Source organism: Pseudorca crassidens, chromosome 1 (assembly GCF_039906515.1).
Source record: "Pseudorca crassidens isolate mPseCra1 chromosome 1, mPseCra1.hap1, whole genome shotgun sequence".
Taxonomy (NCBI): Eukaryota; Metazoa; Chordata; class Mammalia; order Artiodactyla; family Delphinidae; genus Pseudorca; species Pseudorca crassidens.
The window spans coordinates 29,382,466-29,398,483 of NC_090296.1; the positions used below are offsets into that span (position 1 = coordinate 29,382,466).

Here is a 16,018-nt window from a genome sequence, read left to right on the forward strand (position 1 = left end):
AATGAAACATAAATTGTTTAATGAGTCAGTGAAAAATGGAATAGACTGAATCATCTTATATACAACTCTAATAGTAAACACTTCCTCTCCAGCACTATATAAATACTGAGTGCAACTTTGAGTACAGTACTGGGGGGAATGGAGATTTGGAATAGAAGATAGATTAATAAGATATGATGTTTGCCCTAAAGGAGCTCATTATCTGAAGAGACAGAACATATTCCTCACTAACTATAATAACAGCTAATATTTCTTGAGCATTTATATGCACTAGGCACTATTCTAAGAACTTTATACACACCACTCATTTAATCTTTACAATAACTATATGAAGTAAGTAATTATTATTATAATCTAAGGTAGACTGTTATAAATGTTCCCAAGAAAGAGTAATTATTATGATGATGGAGATTAAAGAAGTCTTTAGGGGTCTCCCTCTAAATGACATTTAAACTTGGCATTCTTAATCTTAATTTTGTTTCTTGTAGGGTTTTCCTGCTAGAGGAAGGGGCTGTTCTCAATGAAAAGCACTGCACTATCAAGTGCACAAAGTCATAAAAAAAGAATTATATGTTTGGGTGTGAAGAGGATGTCACAAGCTTTTAGATGACCCTGAATGCAACCTTAAGGCATCTGGTCTTTACCAGGCAAAGGGGAGGCATTAAAGATCTCTGATCTGGAGGAATGATAATGAGAACAATATTTTTAAAAAGAAAACTCTGGTGTCAGTGCTGAAGGTCAATGGAAGAACAGAAAGATAGGAGACAAGGAGATCAATTGGGAGGCTATAACAGAAGTTGTAAGGCAGTGTTTTTTCAAACTGTGGGTCATGTGAAATCAACTTAGTGGGTTGTGACAAGCATTTAAAAACAATGAAATCACGCTAAAAAAATTTATACTGGAACCTATGCTATAAGGGTAACTATTGTTTTACAAATTTTAATCCAGTTCATATGCATATGCTATATTTGATATGTGTATTCATACGAATATATATATATACTGAGTCGTTAATTCAAAGGTATTTCTTACTGTGGGAAGTGGTAAAAAACATTTGAAAAATATGACCTAAGGGGGAGATGATGAGGGTCTAAATTAAAGCTGTAGCTCCTGGAAATGGAAAAGCAACAAATTATTTGAGAGCTCTTTCGAAGAATAGAGTTAACAGGACTTACTGATGAACTTGCATGTAGGGCTTGAGGGAAGTAAAGGGAAATATGATACACTAAATAATGGCTCACCAAAAGATACCTATATCCTAATCCCTGGAACCTGTGAATGTTACTATATATGGGGAAAAAGTACTTTGCAGATATGATTAAGTTAGGGATCTTAAGATGGGGAGAGTATCCTTGATTACCCAGGTGCTCCCTAAATGCAATCACATGTATCCTCATAAGAGGGTGACAGAGAAAGATATGACAGAGACAAAAGAGGAGAAGGCAATATGACGACAGAGGCAGATATTGGAGTGACACAGTCACAAGCCAAGGAATCTGGCAGCCATCAGAATCAAGAAAAGGTAAGGAAAAAATTCTCCCCTGAAGCCTCTAGAGAAGGTGTGGCCCTCTTGATTTTGGCCCAGTGAAACTGATTTCAGACTTCTGGCCTCTAGAACAGTGAAGGAATACATTTCTGCAGTTTTAAGCCACCAAGTTTCTGCAGCCACAGGCAACTAGCACAAGGAGCCTTGGCAACTGGGAAGATGTCGATGTCATTAACAAAGACAAGGAGCATAGGAAAAACAGGGATGGTGAAGAATAAAATTTTAAGTATAATAAGTATGAAACACAAGATAAATCTGAACAAAAAAATATAAAAAACCTCATTTTCTATTTAAGATATTTCAATTCTAACACTACAAAAACTTTATAATGTCTTTAAACTGTTCCGGTTTCATGTTATCTCTACTTTTCTTTGGATAATTAAATAAGACACATGGTTTATATATTCTTTCTGACATCCGACAATTACTGCGGTTAAAACAGGTGCCAGCTTCTAGGATTATGTAGTGCCTCTGGAATGTTTATTCCAAATAACTACAAAATCCAAGAACCATCTGTTACTGTGGATCACTTACTTAAGCCATTCAGGTTTGCAATTTTTTCAATGCAGTTTGTAGACAGTGAAAGCTTCCTAAAAAAAAAAAAAAAAAAAGGAACACTTGAATTAATAAGAAAAAAATGTTAATGGTATATCAGAAATTATTCCTCAAGTGTCCACAGAAGATGATATTTAAGTCACATTTCCTTTTACACTGAATCCTTTTTTCCCTCTCAGACGTGACATGTATTCCTTCATTTTGAAATCTTCATACTTTTTCCCTGATTACAAAAGTTAATATACACTATTGTATAAAATCAAAGAAACCTTTTTGAGGGTAATTTGGTGTTATCTATTAAATTTTTAAATGCATGTATTCTTTGACCCAGTAATTCATTTCTAGGAATATGTCCTATTGAAATACTAATACAAATGCCAAAAAATATATGAATTAGATTATTTACTGTATTATTGTAATAGCAAAAAAGTGGGAAAAAATTTATAAATACCCATCAGCTGAGGAATACAGATAATGAAATACTATCTGCCACTAAAGCAAACAATACTGGGCTATACATACCAACTTGGGAAAATGTCCATGATATGTGTATAACAAAAAGTTATGTAATCCTAACCACCCCACACATTCCCCCAGAGATAATGACTTTTAATAGTTCATATATATTTTTCTAGATTTTTTTCCTATACATACTTTAATTGTATAAAAACAAATTTTTAAAGGGAGCATAATTACACGTTATTAATCTTTCTTTCTTGACAAAAATGTTTAATGTCTTAGTAAATATCATGCAAAGAATATAACAAAGGCTAATTTTATTGAACGCTTTATGTGTGCCTAGTATTCTTCTAAGTATTTTACATGTATTAACTATTTTAACCATCAGAACAATCCTATGAAATAAGTATTATTATCCAAATTTTACAAATGAGGAAACTGAGGCACAAAGATGTTAAGCAATTTGCCTGATATTATACAACCAGAAAGTAGCACAGGCAAATTTAAGACGCCAAAAAACTGACTCTAGAACATATGATCTTAGCCTTCTGATCTGACCTGAAGAGGAATTCTTCTTTTTTTTTTGCTTGAAACACTAAAAGCAATTACTATACACTGTAAATTACTGGTCAAATCTGTGTATTTTCTAGTCATTCCCCATTCTCAAGAACAACCAGTTAAAGTGAAAAATGGACTGGAAAATCTGGGACTACGGTTGGGGAATGTTTCTTTAATTGTTGTTTAGGCAACCTGCTCAAAGAGTGTCAGCAAAAATATGAACAGGGTGACTCTTTCTAAGCAGTTTCCAAGGTACTTTGGTATGGGGTAGAGAACCTTCTCAAATGCTTGCCTTTGAAATGGCTTTATGATAAAAAGATATTTGACGACTTTGGAATAATTCTCTTTGAAATCATGATTTTTGAAGCCAAAAACACATCTAAGGTGGGTTTTTATGTAATACATTGTGTTCTCATCACAAAGGAGAAGTTGCATACAATAACTAAATACGTTTGCTTTTCCCTTTAATTCCAAAGACAGATATTAGTCTAATGCATGAGTTCACAAATATGCATCTAAGAGTCATTCAGATTGCTTATTATAAATACAGATACCTAGTTTCATCAGTAGATTCTGTTTCTATAAATTTGGAGTGGGACAAGGAGATTCTTACATAGGTAGTCAGGGGACCACAGTTAGAAAAACACAGGATGAAGAAATCAGAAAAAACCCCAAGTGATTCTGTAACATTCTACACCCCTGACAAGACACTGCAGCCTGAGAGCACGGTTACAAGGTGTCATGGTATATAATTGCCTCAAATTAGCCACAGAACCCTGCTAAAAAGTGTGTATTTAGAAAATAAGTTAAAAGGAATAAATATAGATCTGATACTTAAAGCTTGGATAAATAGGATTACAAATAAATGTAACTTGATCCCAATTAGGAAAAAAAAATTAGAAGGCTCTATATCAAAATGCTGAGACTTCCCTGGCAGTCCAATGGCTAAGACTCTGCGCTTCCATTGCAGGGGGCAGGGGTGAGATCCCTGATCCTTGGTCGGGGAACTAAGATCCCACATGCCCTGCGGTGTGGCCAAAAAGTTAAAAAAATAATAAAATAAAATAAAAAACAAAATGCTAACACTGGTTCTCAAAAGGTGTGCAATTTTGGTTGATATTATTTCCCTTTCTTTGTGCTTTTAATATTTTCTAGTGTTTTTTTTTAAATTATTTTGTGTCCCTCATGACTTTTAAAGAGGGCTTTTTTTTTTTTTTTTTTTTTTTTTGGCTGCGTTGGGTCTTCGTTGCTGTGCGCGGACTTTCTCTAGTTGTGGTGAGTGGGGGCTACTCTTCATTGCGCTGTGCGGGCTTCTCATTGCAGTGGCTTCTCTTGTTGCGGAGCACAGGCTCTAGGCACGTGGGCTCAGTAGTTGTGGCTCGTGGGTTCTAGAGCACAGGCTCAGTAGTTGTGGTGCACGGGCTTAGTTGCTCCGCAGCATGTGGGATCTTCCCAGACCAGGGATCAAATCCGTGTCCCCTGCATTGGCAGGCAGATTCTTAACCACTGTGCCACCAGGGAAGCCCTTCTAGGTGCTTTACAATGTATTTTCATAGTTTGAAAAGTACTTTTTAAAGCAGTATCTCTATGCCTCTGAGTAAGTACAGTATTGACTTTGGTGGATAATCTTACAAGAGGAAGTACTAGATTTTATGATAGAGAAAGTTTAATTGTGTTATTTAGCTTCTCCTAAGAGACAAGGAAATTTCTATTCTCCAGGCATATTGTAAAAATTATACTGTAAAAAAATACAGGGGCTTCCCTGGTGGCGCAGTGGTTGAGAGTCTGCCTGCCGATGCAGGGGACACTGGTTCGTGCCCTGGTCCGGGAGGATCCCACAGGCTGCGGAGCAGCTGGGCCCGTGAGCCATGGCCGCTGAGCCTGCGCGTCCGGAGCCTGTGCTCTGCAACGGGAGAGGCCACAACAGTGAGAGGCCCGAGTACCGCAAAAAAATAAAAAATAAAAAAATACAGTACAGGATTATTCAGGATTACTCTATTAATAATCCTAGAAACCAATAATCTTTTATGTTTGGCTTTGCCAAAGTGAGAATCAGAAAAAGAAAGAAAGAAGGGAGGGAGAGAGGGAGGGAGGAAAGAAGGAAGGAAGGAAGGAAGGAAGGAAGGAAGGGAAATGAAGATCAAGAAAATAAATATATTTTTCTAGTTTGTGTATTTAGAAAAGGAAGTGAAACTTAACAGCAATACTAGAAAGGACGAAAAAAGACAAGAGAACTTACTCGCAATTAACAAGCATGGACAAGGACGCATCCATCTTCTCTATAGGGGGAATCTGGGCATACAGCTTTATCTCTCTGGCTTCGGATGGCTTCTGACTGGTTTTCTCTTCCTATGTTAAAAATTAATTTGGAAGAAAATAATCCAAATGTGGAACTAAAAAAGGCCAAAATTTCTCAAGGCTTTTCAATGTTTATTTCAAAACAATTATTAAAATTCAATAATTCTGTACATTCCTGACAGTTTACTTATTGACAACATTTACTTACTGAACTTGGTAACTAGCCTTATACATGGCTGATTCAGATAATTCACTGTTAGGTCTCAACCAAATGGAAAAGAGGAGGAAAGAAAATAACTTTTATTTCCGTAATTTAAAAAATCCTTTTAGAGCCTATCAATTAATAAACAAAACACAACAACAAAAACATTTTCCTGGGAAGAATTCCTTGTCCCTAAACAAACTTTTCCTAAGTGTCAGATTCAGACCTATAAGATCAACTCTTTCTGTCATCTCATCTTTCTGTTCCTACATACAATTTAGTCAGAGCTAGAACCACCAAATACCAAGAATTTGGGAAGATTTTCTCTTTATGACAGAGCTGAGGTCAAATTTATTTGCTCTACAATAATTTACTACTAAATTCTACCCTAGAGTTTAATTTCAGTACTAAGTATGCAGTTTAAATTTTAATTACCAGTATATGCTGCCTAATAATAGTTTCTAAGTACCTCAATACTTAGAGTTAGCTCTCTCTCTCCAACAAAACAAGAAGATCCTACAGCTCAGGGACCATTTTCTTGCTTTCCTATATTTTCTATAACCTGATATTAGACACAAAAGAAGCTTGTATTTAAAAAATCAAATCACAACACATCAATAACAGAAAATATATAATCAGTTGAAAGAGATCTAATACACATTCACTCAGTATTTTTTTTGTGCCATGTATTTATAGGTTAGGAGATGAGAGACTGACACCAAGTAGATCCTTAATAAATGTTGGGTTAATGAGTGCAAGAATGAGCATAATGTCTTCAAATAATCTTAAAGTCAAAGATTTATGGCCATAATGTAATCTAGAAATAGAACCTACAAACCAAACCAAAAAACCAACCACTTGTTATTATAAATAAATAAAATAAAATCCTAAAATCTGATTGAGGGAAATCAAATCTAATACTAAGCCTACTCCACACTTTTTTATTAAACAAAACAGATCTTTCACTAAGCAGAAAAATTTTTTTTAATGTAATTAGAGTACAAAGAAGTTTATAAGCACTAAAACAAAAATTCAAATATTTCATTATCCTACCCTTTTGTCTATTTTCCCTAGACACCAAGTTTCTTGAAAGAGTTTTTATTTAAAGCCCAGCTACAAAAGCAAAAGATACATTATTATACAAAAAAACAACTGATAACATAGTCAAATATGTTATCACTGGGCATAGCAATTGAGGAGCCATCTCTATACTCTATGGAAATTCTATCTATAATGCTGAAATACAACTGTTCAAACTTTATAGAATGTTATATTCAAAATATTTGTTTATATTTAATGCATTTTTTACAATGCAGTTTCCTAATATTACTATATGCTTTTAAAAATGTATTTTGTGTATGTATTATGTATTTTTTCCAGATATAATGATATATAGCACTGAATAAGTTTAATATATACAGCATAACAATTTGACTTACAAAATCATGAAATGATTACCACAATAAGTTTAGTGAACATCCATCATCTCATACAGATACAAAATAAAAGAAAAAGAAAAAAATTTTTCCTTGTGATGAGAACTCAGGATTTACTCTCTGAACTTTCATATATAACATACAGCAGTGTTAATTATATTAATCATGTTGTACATTACATCCCTAGTACTTATTTACCTTGTAACTGGAAGCCTGTACCTATTGACCATCTTCATCCAATTCCCCCTACCCCTACTCCTTGGCTCTGGTTACCACAAATCTGATGCCTTTTTCTATGAATTTGTTTGTTTGTTGAAATATAATTGACCTATAATACTATGTTAATTCCCAGTGTACAACATAGTGATCCAATATTTCTATACATTACAAAATGATCACTATTTTTTACAGATTTATTGAGATATAACTGACATATAACATTGTTTATGTTTAAGGTATACCATGGGATGCTTTGATACATATATACATTGCAAAATGATTACCAGAAAAAGGTTAGTTAACACATCCAGCACCTCATATAATAATTTTTTTGTGTGCTGAGAACATTTACGATCTACTCTCCAGACTTCCCTGGTGACACAGTGGTTAAGAATCTGCCTGTCAATGCAGGGGACATGGGTCCGAGCCCTGGTCCGGGAAGATCCCACATGTCGTGGAGCAACTAAGCAACTAAGCCCATGTGCCACAACTCTTTAGCCTGTGCTCTAGAGCCCACAAGCCACAACTACTGAGCCCACATGCCACAACTACCGAAGCCCACACGGCTAGAGCCCATGCTCCACAGCAAGAGAAGCCACCGCAATGAGAAACCAGCACACCACAATGAAGAGTAGCCCCCGCTGGCTGCAACTAGAAAAAGCTGGCGTGCAGCAACAAAGACCTGACTCAGCCAAAAATAAATAAATTTATTTTTTAAAAAAATCTACTCTCTTAGCAACTTTCAAGTACATAATACAGTATTATTAAATATGCTGTACATTAGATCCCCAGAACTTATTGATCTTATAACTGGAAGTTTATACCCTTTGACCAACTTCTCCCCATTTCCTCCACTCAACTCTGGCCATCACCATTCTAATCTTTTTTTATGAGTTCAGCTTTTTTAGATTCCACATGTAAGTGAGATCATACAGTATTTGTCTTTAGCTACCTGACTTATGTCATTTAGCATAACGCACCCAAGGTCCTTCCATGTCGCAAATGGCAGGATTTCCTTCTTTTTATGGCTGAATAATATTCCATTGTATACAAATATACATTTTCTTCATCCATTCATCCACTGATGGGCATTTAGGTTGTTTTCATGTCTTGGCTATTGTGAATAATGCTGCAATGAACATGGGGATACAGGTATCTCTTTGAGATAGTGATTTCATTTCCTTCAGACATATATGCAGAAGTGGGACTGCTGGATCACATGGTAGATCTACTTTTAATTTTTTTTTTTTTTTTTTTTTGCGGTACGCGGGCCTCTCACTGTTGTGGCCTCTCCTGTTGCGGAGCACAGGCTCCAGACGCGCAGGCTCAGCGGCCATGGCTCACGGGCGCAGCCGCTCCGCGGCATGTGGGATCTTCCCGAACCGGGGCATGAACCCGTGTCCCCTGCATCGGCAGGCGGACTCTCAACCATTGCGCCACCAGGGAAGCCCGGTCAGATTTTTTTAATTGAAATTTTTATTGAGACACTTGAAAATTCATGTGCAGTTATAAAAAATAATACAGAGAGATCCCTTATACACTTTGCCCAGTTTCCCCCAATGGTAACATTTTTCAAAACTATAGTATAATATCACAACCAGGATATTGATATTGATGCAATCCACTGATTTTAATCAGATTTTCCCAATTTTATTTGTACTCACTTGTACATACGAGTGTGAATGTGTTTGCATGTGTGTATTAAGTTCTATACAATTTTATCACCTGTGTAGGCTCATGTATCCACTAACACCATCAAGATAGCTAAACAGTTCCAATACCACAAAGATCCCTTGTATTGAATGGTCATATTTAAATAATTATCAAAAAATTCTCTTTATGTAGTTTCTAGAAGAAGTAAAAACTTATGAACTCACCCATCTGGCTAGGGCTTCTTTGATTGTTGTTGCTTTTGCCTTAAAAAGAGAAGAAAAAACAAAGCTGTCTTTATTGGTGTGATTTGTTGACTCAATTTTCATGCAATAATTATTAGCCCTGGCATCTACCGTTAAAAAGATTAACTTCTTTTTTTGAGACTTTATATGCAAAGAGAGTGTTTTAATTTCCTGAAATCAGAAATACTCATTTAAATATCTCTCAGAGAAATTAAGGAAATCGTGATGTAATGTCAGATACTTCACTCCCACTTGGTTTACAAAAAACATATAGCTTTCAACACTGATATTAAAATATATCTTATTTCATTGATTCTAAGATTTATGTCTTCTTTTATATTTTAATATCTTTGAAATTTGGATACATCTTACAACCAGGAACAATTTATAATTGCTGCAGCCAGGTATCACTGATGTAGTTTTAGAAAAATACTAACCATCTTGGACTTCCTTAGTAGTGCAGTGGTTAAGAATCCACCTGCCAATGCAAGGGAAACGGGTTTGAGCCCTGGTCCGGGAAGATCCCACATGCCGCGGAGCAACTAAGCCTGTGTGCCACAACTACTGAGCCTGCGCTCTAAAACCTGCGAGCCACAACTACTGAAGCCCACGCACCTAGAGCCCGTGCTCCACAACAAGGGAGGCCACTGCAATGAGAAGCCCGCGTACCGCAATAAAGAGTAGTCCCTGCTCGCCGCAACTAGAAAGCCCACACACAGCAACGAAGACCCAACGCAGCCAAAAATAAATAAATTAAGTTTTAAAAATTAACCTTCTTATTTAATATACATACTATATGCATTTTTATGTTTATCAAAGGATAACATATGATAAAAATCTATATGCCTAAATACATTTAAAAATAACTGTCAATAAGTACAAAATAAAAATTCTAAGTGATAGGAAATTATGCCATAGTTTAATTCTAACTTCTTATTTTTCTTTCTTAGTAGAACTAAAAATAATGTCGCACCTTATAATCAATAGTATCTTAGATTCAATTTATATGATATTAAAAATTTTAAAGGTAAGAAAAGGAAGACATTCTTTGACTCATTGCTGGAGCTCATTAAAAAAAAAGAGAGAGCCCTAAACAATAACAAAAGGAATTATGTCTATGAAATAAAGATACACTAATAAATAACACTTGAGTTAAAAATAAAATTATAAATTTAAGTAAAATAATAAAATTAAAGACAAAGAATGTCAATATTTGAGGAATATAACAATTAAAAGCAAACTTATGCTTCAAATACATTAATTTAAAAATGAGAGGGACTTCCCTGGTGGCGCAGTGGTTAAGAATCCACGTGCCAATGCAGGGGACACGAGTTCGAGCCCTGGTCCAGGAAGATCCCACATGCTGGGGAGCAACTGAGCCCATGCTCCACAACTACTGAGCCTGTGCTCTAGAGCCCGCGGGCCACAACTACTGAAGCCTGCGTGCCTAGAGCCCATGCACCGCAACAAGAGAAGCCACCGCAATAAGAAGTCTGTGCAGCACAACAAAGAGTAGCCCCTACTCGCCGCAACTAGAGAAAGCCTGCACACAGCAATGAAGACCCAACGCAGCCAAAAATAAATAAATAAAATAAAATAAAAATAAGAACAGGGAACTATATTCAATACCCTGTGATAACCCATAATGGAAAAGAATATGAAAAAGAATGTATATATATATACACACACATATATATAACTGAATCACTTTGCTGTATGGCAGAAGTAAACACAACATTGTAAATCAACTGTACTTGAATAAAATAAATTTTAAAAATATAAGAGAGAACAAGAGATGGAAAACAAATAAGTTAAGCATTCAAAATGTTTGAAAAGGTACATCATGAAGGCAGAAGGAGATACAAAGGAAGAAATCAATGAAAAACAGAATGAGAGGAAAAAAGATTAACAAAACTAAAAGTGGGTTCTGAAGTCTCGGGCAAGCTCAACTGAGCTAAAAAGAGAGATATACAAATTTAAAATATAGAATAAATAAGGGGAAGTAACACAGATATCACAGAGATTTTATTTATTTATTTATTTTTGACTGCATTGGGTCTTCATTGCTGCACGCGGGTTTTCTCTAGTTGTGGCGAGCGGGGGCTACACATCATTGCAGTGTGCGGGCTTCTCATTGTGGTGGCTTCTCTTGTTGTGGAGCATGGGCTCTAGGCACGCGGGCTTCAGTAGTTGTGGCATGTGGGCTCAATAGTTGTGGCTCGCGGGCTCTAGAGCACAGGCTCAGTAGTTGTGGCGCACAGGCTTAGTTGCTTCGCAGCATGTGGGATCTTCTCAGACCAGGGCTCAAACCTGGGTCCCCTGCATTGGCAGGCGGATTCTTAACCCCTGTGCCACCAAGGAATTCCCATCACAGAGATTTTAAGAATAAAATATTATAAGCAAATATATGGTAATAAGTTTGAAAACCTAGACAAAGTATGCATTTCTAGAAAAAACAAAAGTGCCAAAACTCACAAGAAGAATCAGAAAATTTGAATAGACTAATTACTATTTAAAACACTAAAAAGATAATCAGGGCTTCCCTGGTGGCGCAGTGGTTGAGAGTCCTCCTGCCAATGCAGGGGACATGGGTTTGTGCCCCGGTCTGGGAAGATCCCACATGCCGCGGAGCGGCTGGGCCCGTGAGCCATGGCCACTGAGCCTGCGTGTCCGGAGCCTGTGCTCCGCAACGGGAGAGGCCACAACAGTGAGAGGCCTGCATACCGCAAAAAAAAAAAAAAAAAAAAGATAATCAGAGATTTACCCTCACCTTCCTCCCCTAATACCCCAAGCCTAGATAAATTACAAGTTCTACCAAGCTTTCAGGGAACAGATATTCCTTGTTATACAAGGTGTTTCAGAAATCAGAAAAAAGAGGGAAAGTTTCCAACTTATTTTACGAGGCCAGAATAACCTTGATGCCATAACCAGATAAGGAGCCCTCTTTACTTTTCAAAACAGATTTGAAAATCCTAGATACAACATTAGATCTCCAAAGCCAATGGTGTATAATGATCATGATCAAAAATGGCTTATGCCAGGATCATAAGGATTGTTTAACAACAGAAAAGTCTATAAATATAAATCATTTATTAATGGATTAAAGGGGGAAAATCACATTTATTTCAGTAAGTGCAGAAAGAGCAGTTGATAAAGTTCTACAGCTGATATTAAAAGCTCTCAACTAAGGGTTAAAGTGAAATTTCTTACTTGATAAAAGCTACACATCAAAAAGCTTCAACAGGGGCTTCCCTGGTGGTGCGGTGGTTGGGAGTCCGCCTGCCAATGCAGGGCACATGGGTTTGAACCCTGGTCCGGGAAGATCCTACATGCCGCAGAGCAACTAAGCCCGTGTGCCACAACTACCGAACCTGCGCTCTAGAGCCTGCGAGCCACAACTACTGAGCCCATGAGCCACAACTACTGAAGCCTGCGTGCTTAGAGCCTGTGCTCCACAAGAGAAGCCACCGCAATGAGAAGCCTGCGCACCTCAACGAAGAGTAGCCCCTGCTCACTGCAACTAGAGAAAGCCCACGCGCAGCAATGAAGACCCAATGCAGCCAAAAATAAATAAATAAAATAAATTAATTTAAAAAATTTAAAAAGCTTCAACAAACACCACAGTTAAGGGAGCAATTCATTCATTTCAGCAAATATTTATTGATTACCTCCTATGTACCAAACGTTCTTTCACTTGCTGAGGATATATCAGTGAACAAAACAAAGATCCCTGCCTTCATGGAATTTACATCTACTGGCAGGAGACAGATGGTAAATAATATAATAAATAAATAGATATAAATCATATAGTATATTAGAAGGTGACAATTACTAAGGAAAAAGAAAAAGCTGAGCTTGGTAAAGAGTATCAGGATGTGTGTATATGTGTATGGAGGGTTTATTTTAAAAAACGTGGTCAACGTGGGCCAAACTGGGAATGTAACATGAAAAGCATTCTCAAACTCCTAGAAGAGAACATAGGCAAAACATTCTCTGACATGAATTATAGCAATGTTTTCTTAGGTCAGTCTCCCAAGGCAATAGAAATGAAAGCAAAAATAAACAAAAGGAACCTAATCAAACTTAAAAGCTTTGCACAGCAAAGGAAACCATAAATAAAATGAAAAGACAATCTATGGGCTGGGAGAAAATATTTGTAAACGATGTGACTGACAAGGGCTAACTTCCAAAATACACAAATAGCTCATACAACACAGTAACAAACAAAACAAAACAAACAAACAAAAAAACCCAAACAACACAATCAAATAATGGGCAGGGGCTTCCCTGGTGGCACAGTGGTTGAGAGTCCACCTGCTGATGCAGGGGACACGGGTTCGTGCCCTGGTCTGGGAAGATCCCACATGCCGCGGAGCGGCTAAGCCCGTGAGCCATGGCCACTGAGCCTGCATGTCCGGAGCCTGTGCTCTGCAACGGGAGAGACCACAACAGTGAGAGGCCCACGTACCGCAAAAAAAAAAAAAAAATGGGCGGAAGACCTAAACAGACATTTCTCCAAAGAAGACATGCAGATGGCCTATAGACACATGAAAGATGCTCAACATCATTAATTATTAGAAAAATGAAATCAAAACTACAATGAGGTATCACCTCACCCTGGTCAGAACGGCCATCACTAAAAAGTCTACATTGGGACTTCCCTGAAAGTCCAGTGGTTAAGACTCCACACTCCCAGTGCAAGAGGCAGGTTCGATCCCTGGTCAGGGAAGATCCCGCATGCCAAATGTGGCAACCAAAAAAGAAAAAAAAGTCTACACTGATTCACTTTGCTGTACATCTGAAACTAACACAACATTGTAAATCAACTATACTCCAATAAAAAAATTTTTTTAAGTCTACAAATAATAAATCCTGGAGAGGGTGTGGAGAAAAGAGAACCCTCCTACACTGTTGGTGAGAATGTAAATTGGTGCAGCCAGTATGGAAAACAGTATGGAAGTTCCTTAAAAAACTAAAAATAGAGTTACCATATGATGCAGCAATCCCACTCCTGGGCATAAATCCAGAAAAAAACATAATTTGAAAAGATACATGCACCCCAATGTTCATTGCAGCACTATTTACAATAGCCAAAACATGGAAGCAACCTAAATGCCCAATGACAGATGAATGGATAAAGAAGATGTGGTACATATATACAATGGAATACTACTCGGCCATAAACAAGAAATAGTGCCATTTGCAGCAACATGGATGGACCTAGAGATTATCATAATAAGTGAAGTAAGCCAGAGAGAGAAAGACAAATATCATATGATATCACTTATATGTAGAATCTAAAAAAATGATACAAATGAACTTATTTACAAAACAGAGGCAGACTCACAGACATAGAAAACAAACTTATGGTTACCAAAGGGGAAAGGTGGAAGGAGGAATAAATTAGGAATTTGGGAGTAACATATACATACTACTACATATAAAACAGATAAACAACAAGGACCTACTGTAGAGCACAGGGAACTATATTCAATATTTTCTAATAAGCTATAATGGAAAAGAATATATATATTTAAATATGTATAACTGAATCACTTTGCTGTACACCAGAAAACACAACATTGTAAATCAACTATACTTCAATAAAAAAGAAAAAATATTCTCTCTAAGATCCCAAACACATCAAGGATGCCTATCTACTATCACTGCTACTGTTTAACATAGTACAACAGATCTTTATCAATATTACAATAAAAAGAAGTACAAATTGGAATGATCAAAGGAGGAAATAAAACACTATGTGCAGATGATCATCTGTGTAGAAAACACAATAGAATAAACTAACAAATACTAGAACAGATAGAGTATAGCAAATGAAGAACTCTGTTGACAAGTTAGAAAAATTAAGAGATGATATTTTCAATGTAAAAACAACAAAGGACTACTATCTAGAATATACAAGGAACTCCTAAAATTCAAAACCAAACAACCAAAAGAGGCAAAAGTTGGTAAAAAATGTAAACAGAAAATTCACAGAAACTGAAAGCCAGATGACTAATAGTGAGGTATTTGAACTCAATGAAAATCAGAGAAATGCAGAGTAAAACAATAGGATACTAAAATACATCCTCAAATTGGCAAAAGTTGGAAAGTTAGTGAGAATGTAGAGAAATAGAACTCTCATGCATTACTGAAGTAAGTAAGAACTAGTATAGCCATTCTGGAAACCAATCTGACAGTGCCTAGAGAAATTAAGTATGCATAGACTCTAGGACCTCGCAGTGTCATTCCTGGGTATACTTCCCAGAGAAATCCTTGCATGGGTCCAAAAAAAGACACCTATAAGAACACTTACAAGTTGGAAGCAATCTAGTTGTCTATAAATTGGTTCATAAGGTCACTAGTTCCCCTACAGATAGCGGGAGTCAAAACCTGAAATGCCTAAAGGACCAATAGACATCATTAATGTGTAAAGCTGGCCATGTAAAGAGGATAACCTCTACTTGGTTCTAGAAAACTGTTGGCAGGTGGACTTGGGACAAGAGTTACCCTAATATCACATTTCTCCAAATATGAAAACTCTGTTAATTGAAAGTAACACCCTTATTTTATGTACCATTAAGAAAGACAAGATGCTGCCAATTACATCACACCATCATATTTCAGTAGTACAAAAATATGAAAAAAGATGTGTCTGATAGTGAAATATGGTATTTCTGATTTTTCAGAGAAGCCAGAAATCTGCGTTTTGATGTAAAATATGATCATTTTTAAGACACTGTAAGCTAATTTTTTAAGTTAAAAAACTATGTGTGGGGGCTTCCCTGGAGGTGCAGTGGTTGAGAACCTGCCTGCCAATGCAGGGCACACGGGTTCGAGCCCTGGTCTG

General features: G+C 36.6%; 1 protein-coding gene across 5 annotated transcripts in view; it reads right to left on the reverse strand.

The window, feature by feature from the left end:
• The window catches only part of DNAL1 (dynein axonemal light chain 1), a 38,701-nt gene that overhangs the window by 20,296 nt on the left and 2,387 nt on the right, over nucleotides 1–16,018 (reverse strand). For 2 of the 5 annotated variants that reach the window (XM_067730884.1, XM_067730895.1), the window contains exons 2-5: nucleotides 9,606–9,646; nucleotides 9,151–9,189; nucleotides 5,358–5,467; nucleotides 2,081–2,136 (exon numbers count right to left, since the gene is read on the reverse strand). In XM_067730884.1, the coding sequence (XP_067586985.1) occupies nucleotides 2,081–2,136; nucleotides 5,358–5,467; nucleotides 9,151–9,189; nucleotides 9,606–9,608 (208 nt within the window). In that variant the 5' untranslated portion in view covers nucleotides 9,609–9,646. Of the gene's footprint in view, nucleotides 1–2,080; nucleotides 2,137–5,357; nucleotides 5,468–9,150; nucleotides 9,190–9,605; nucleotides 9,699–16,018 lie in introns of those variants that run through there. The other 3 variants (XM_067730876.1, XM_067730904.1, XM_067730866.1) reach the window with 2 other exon arrangements.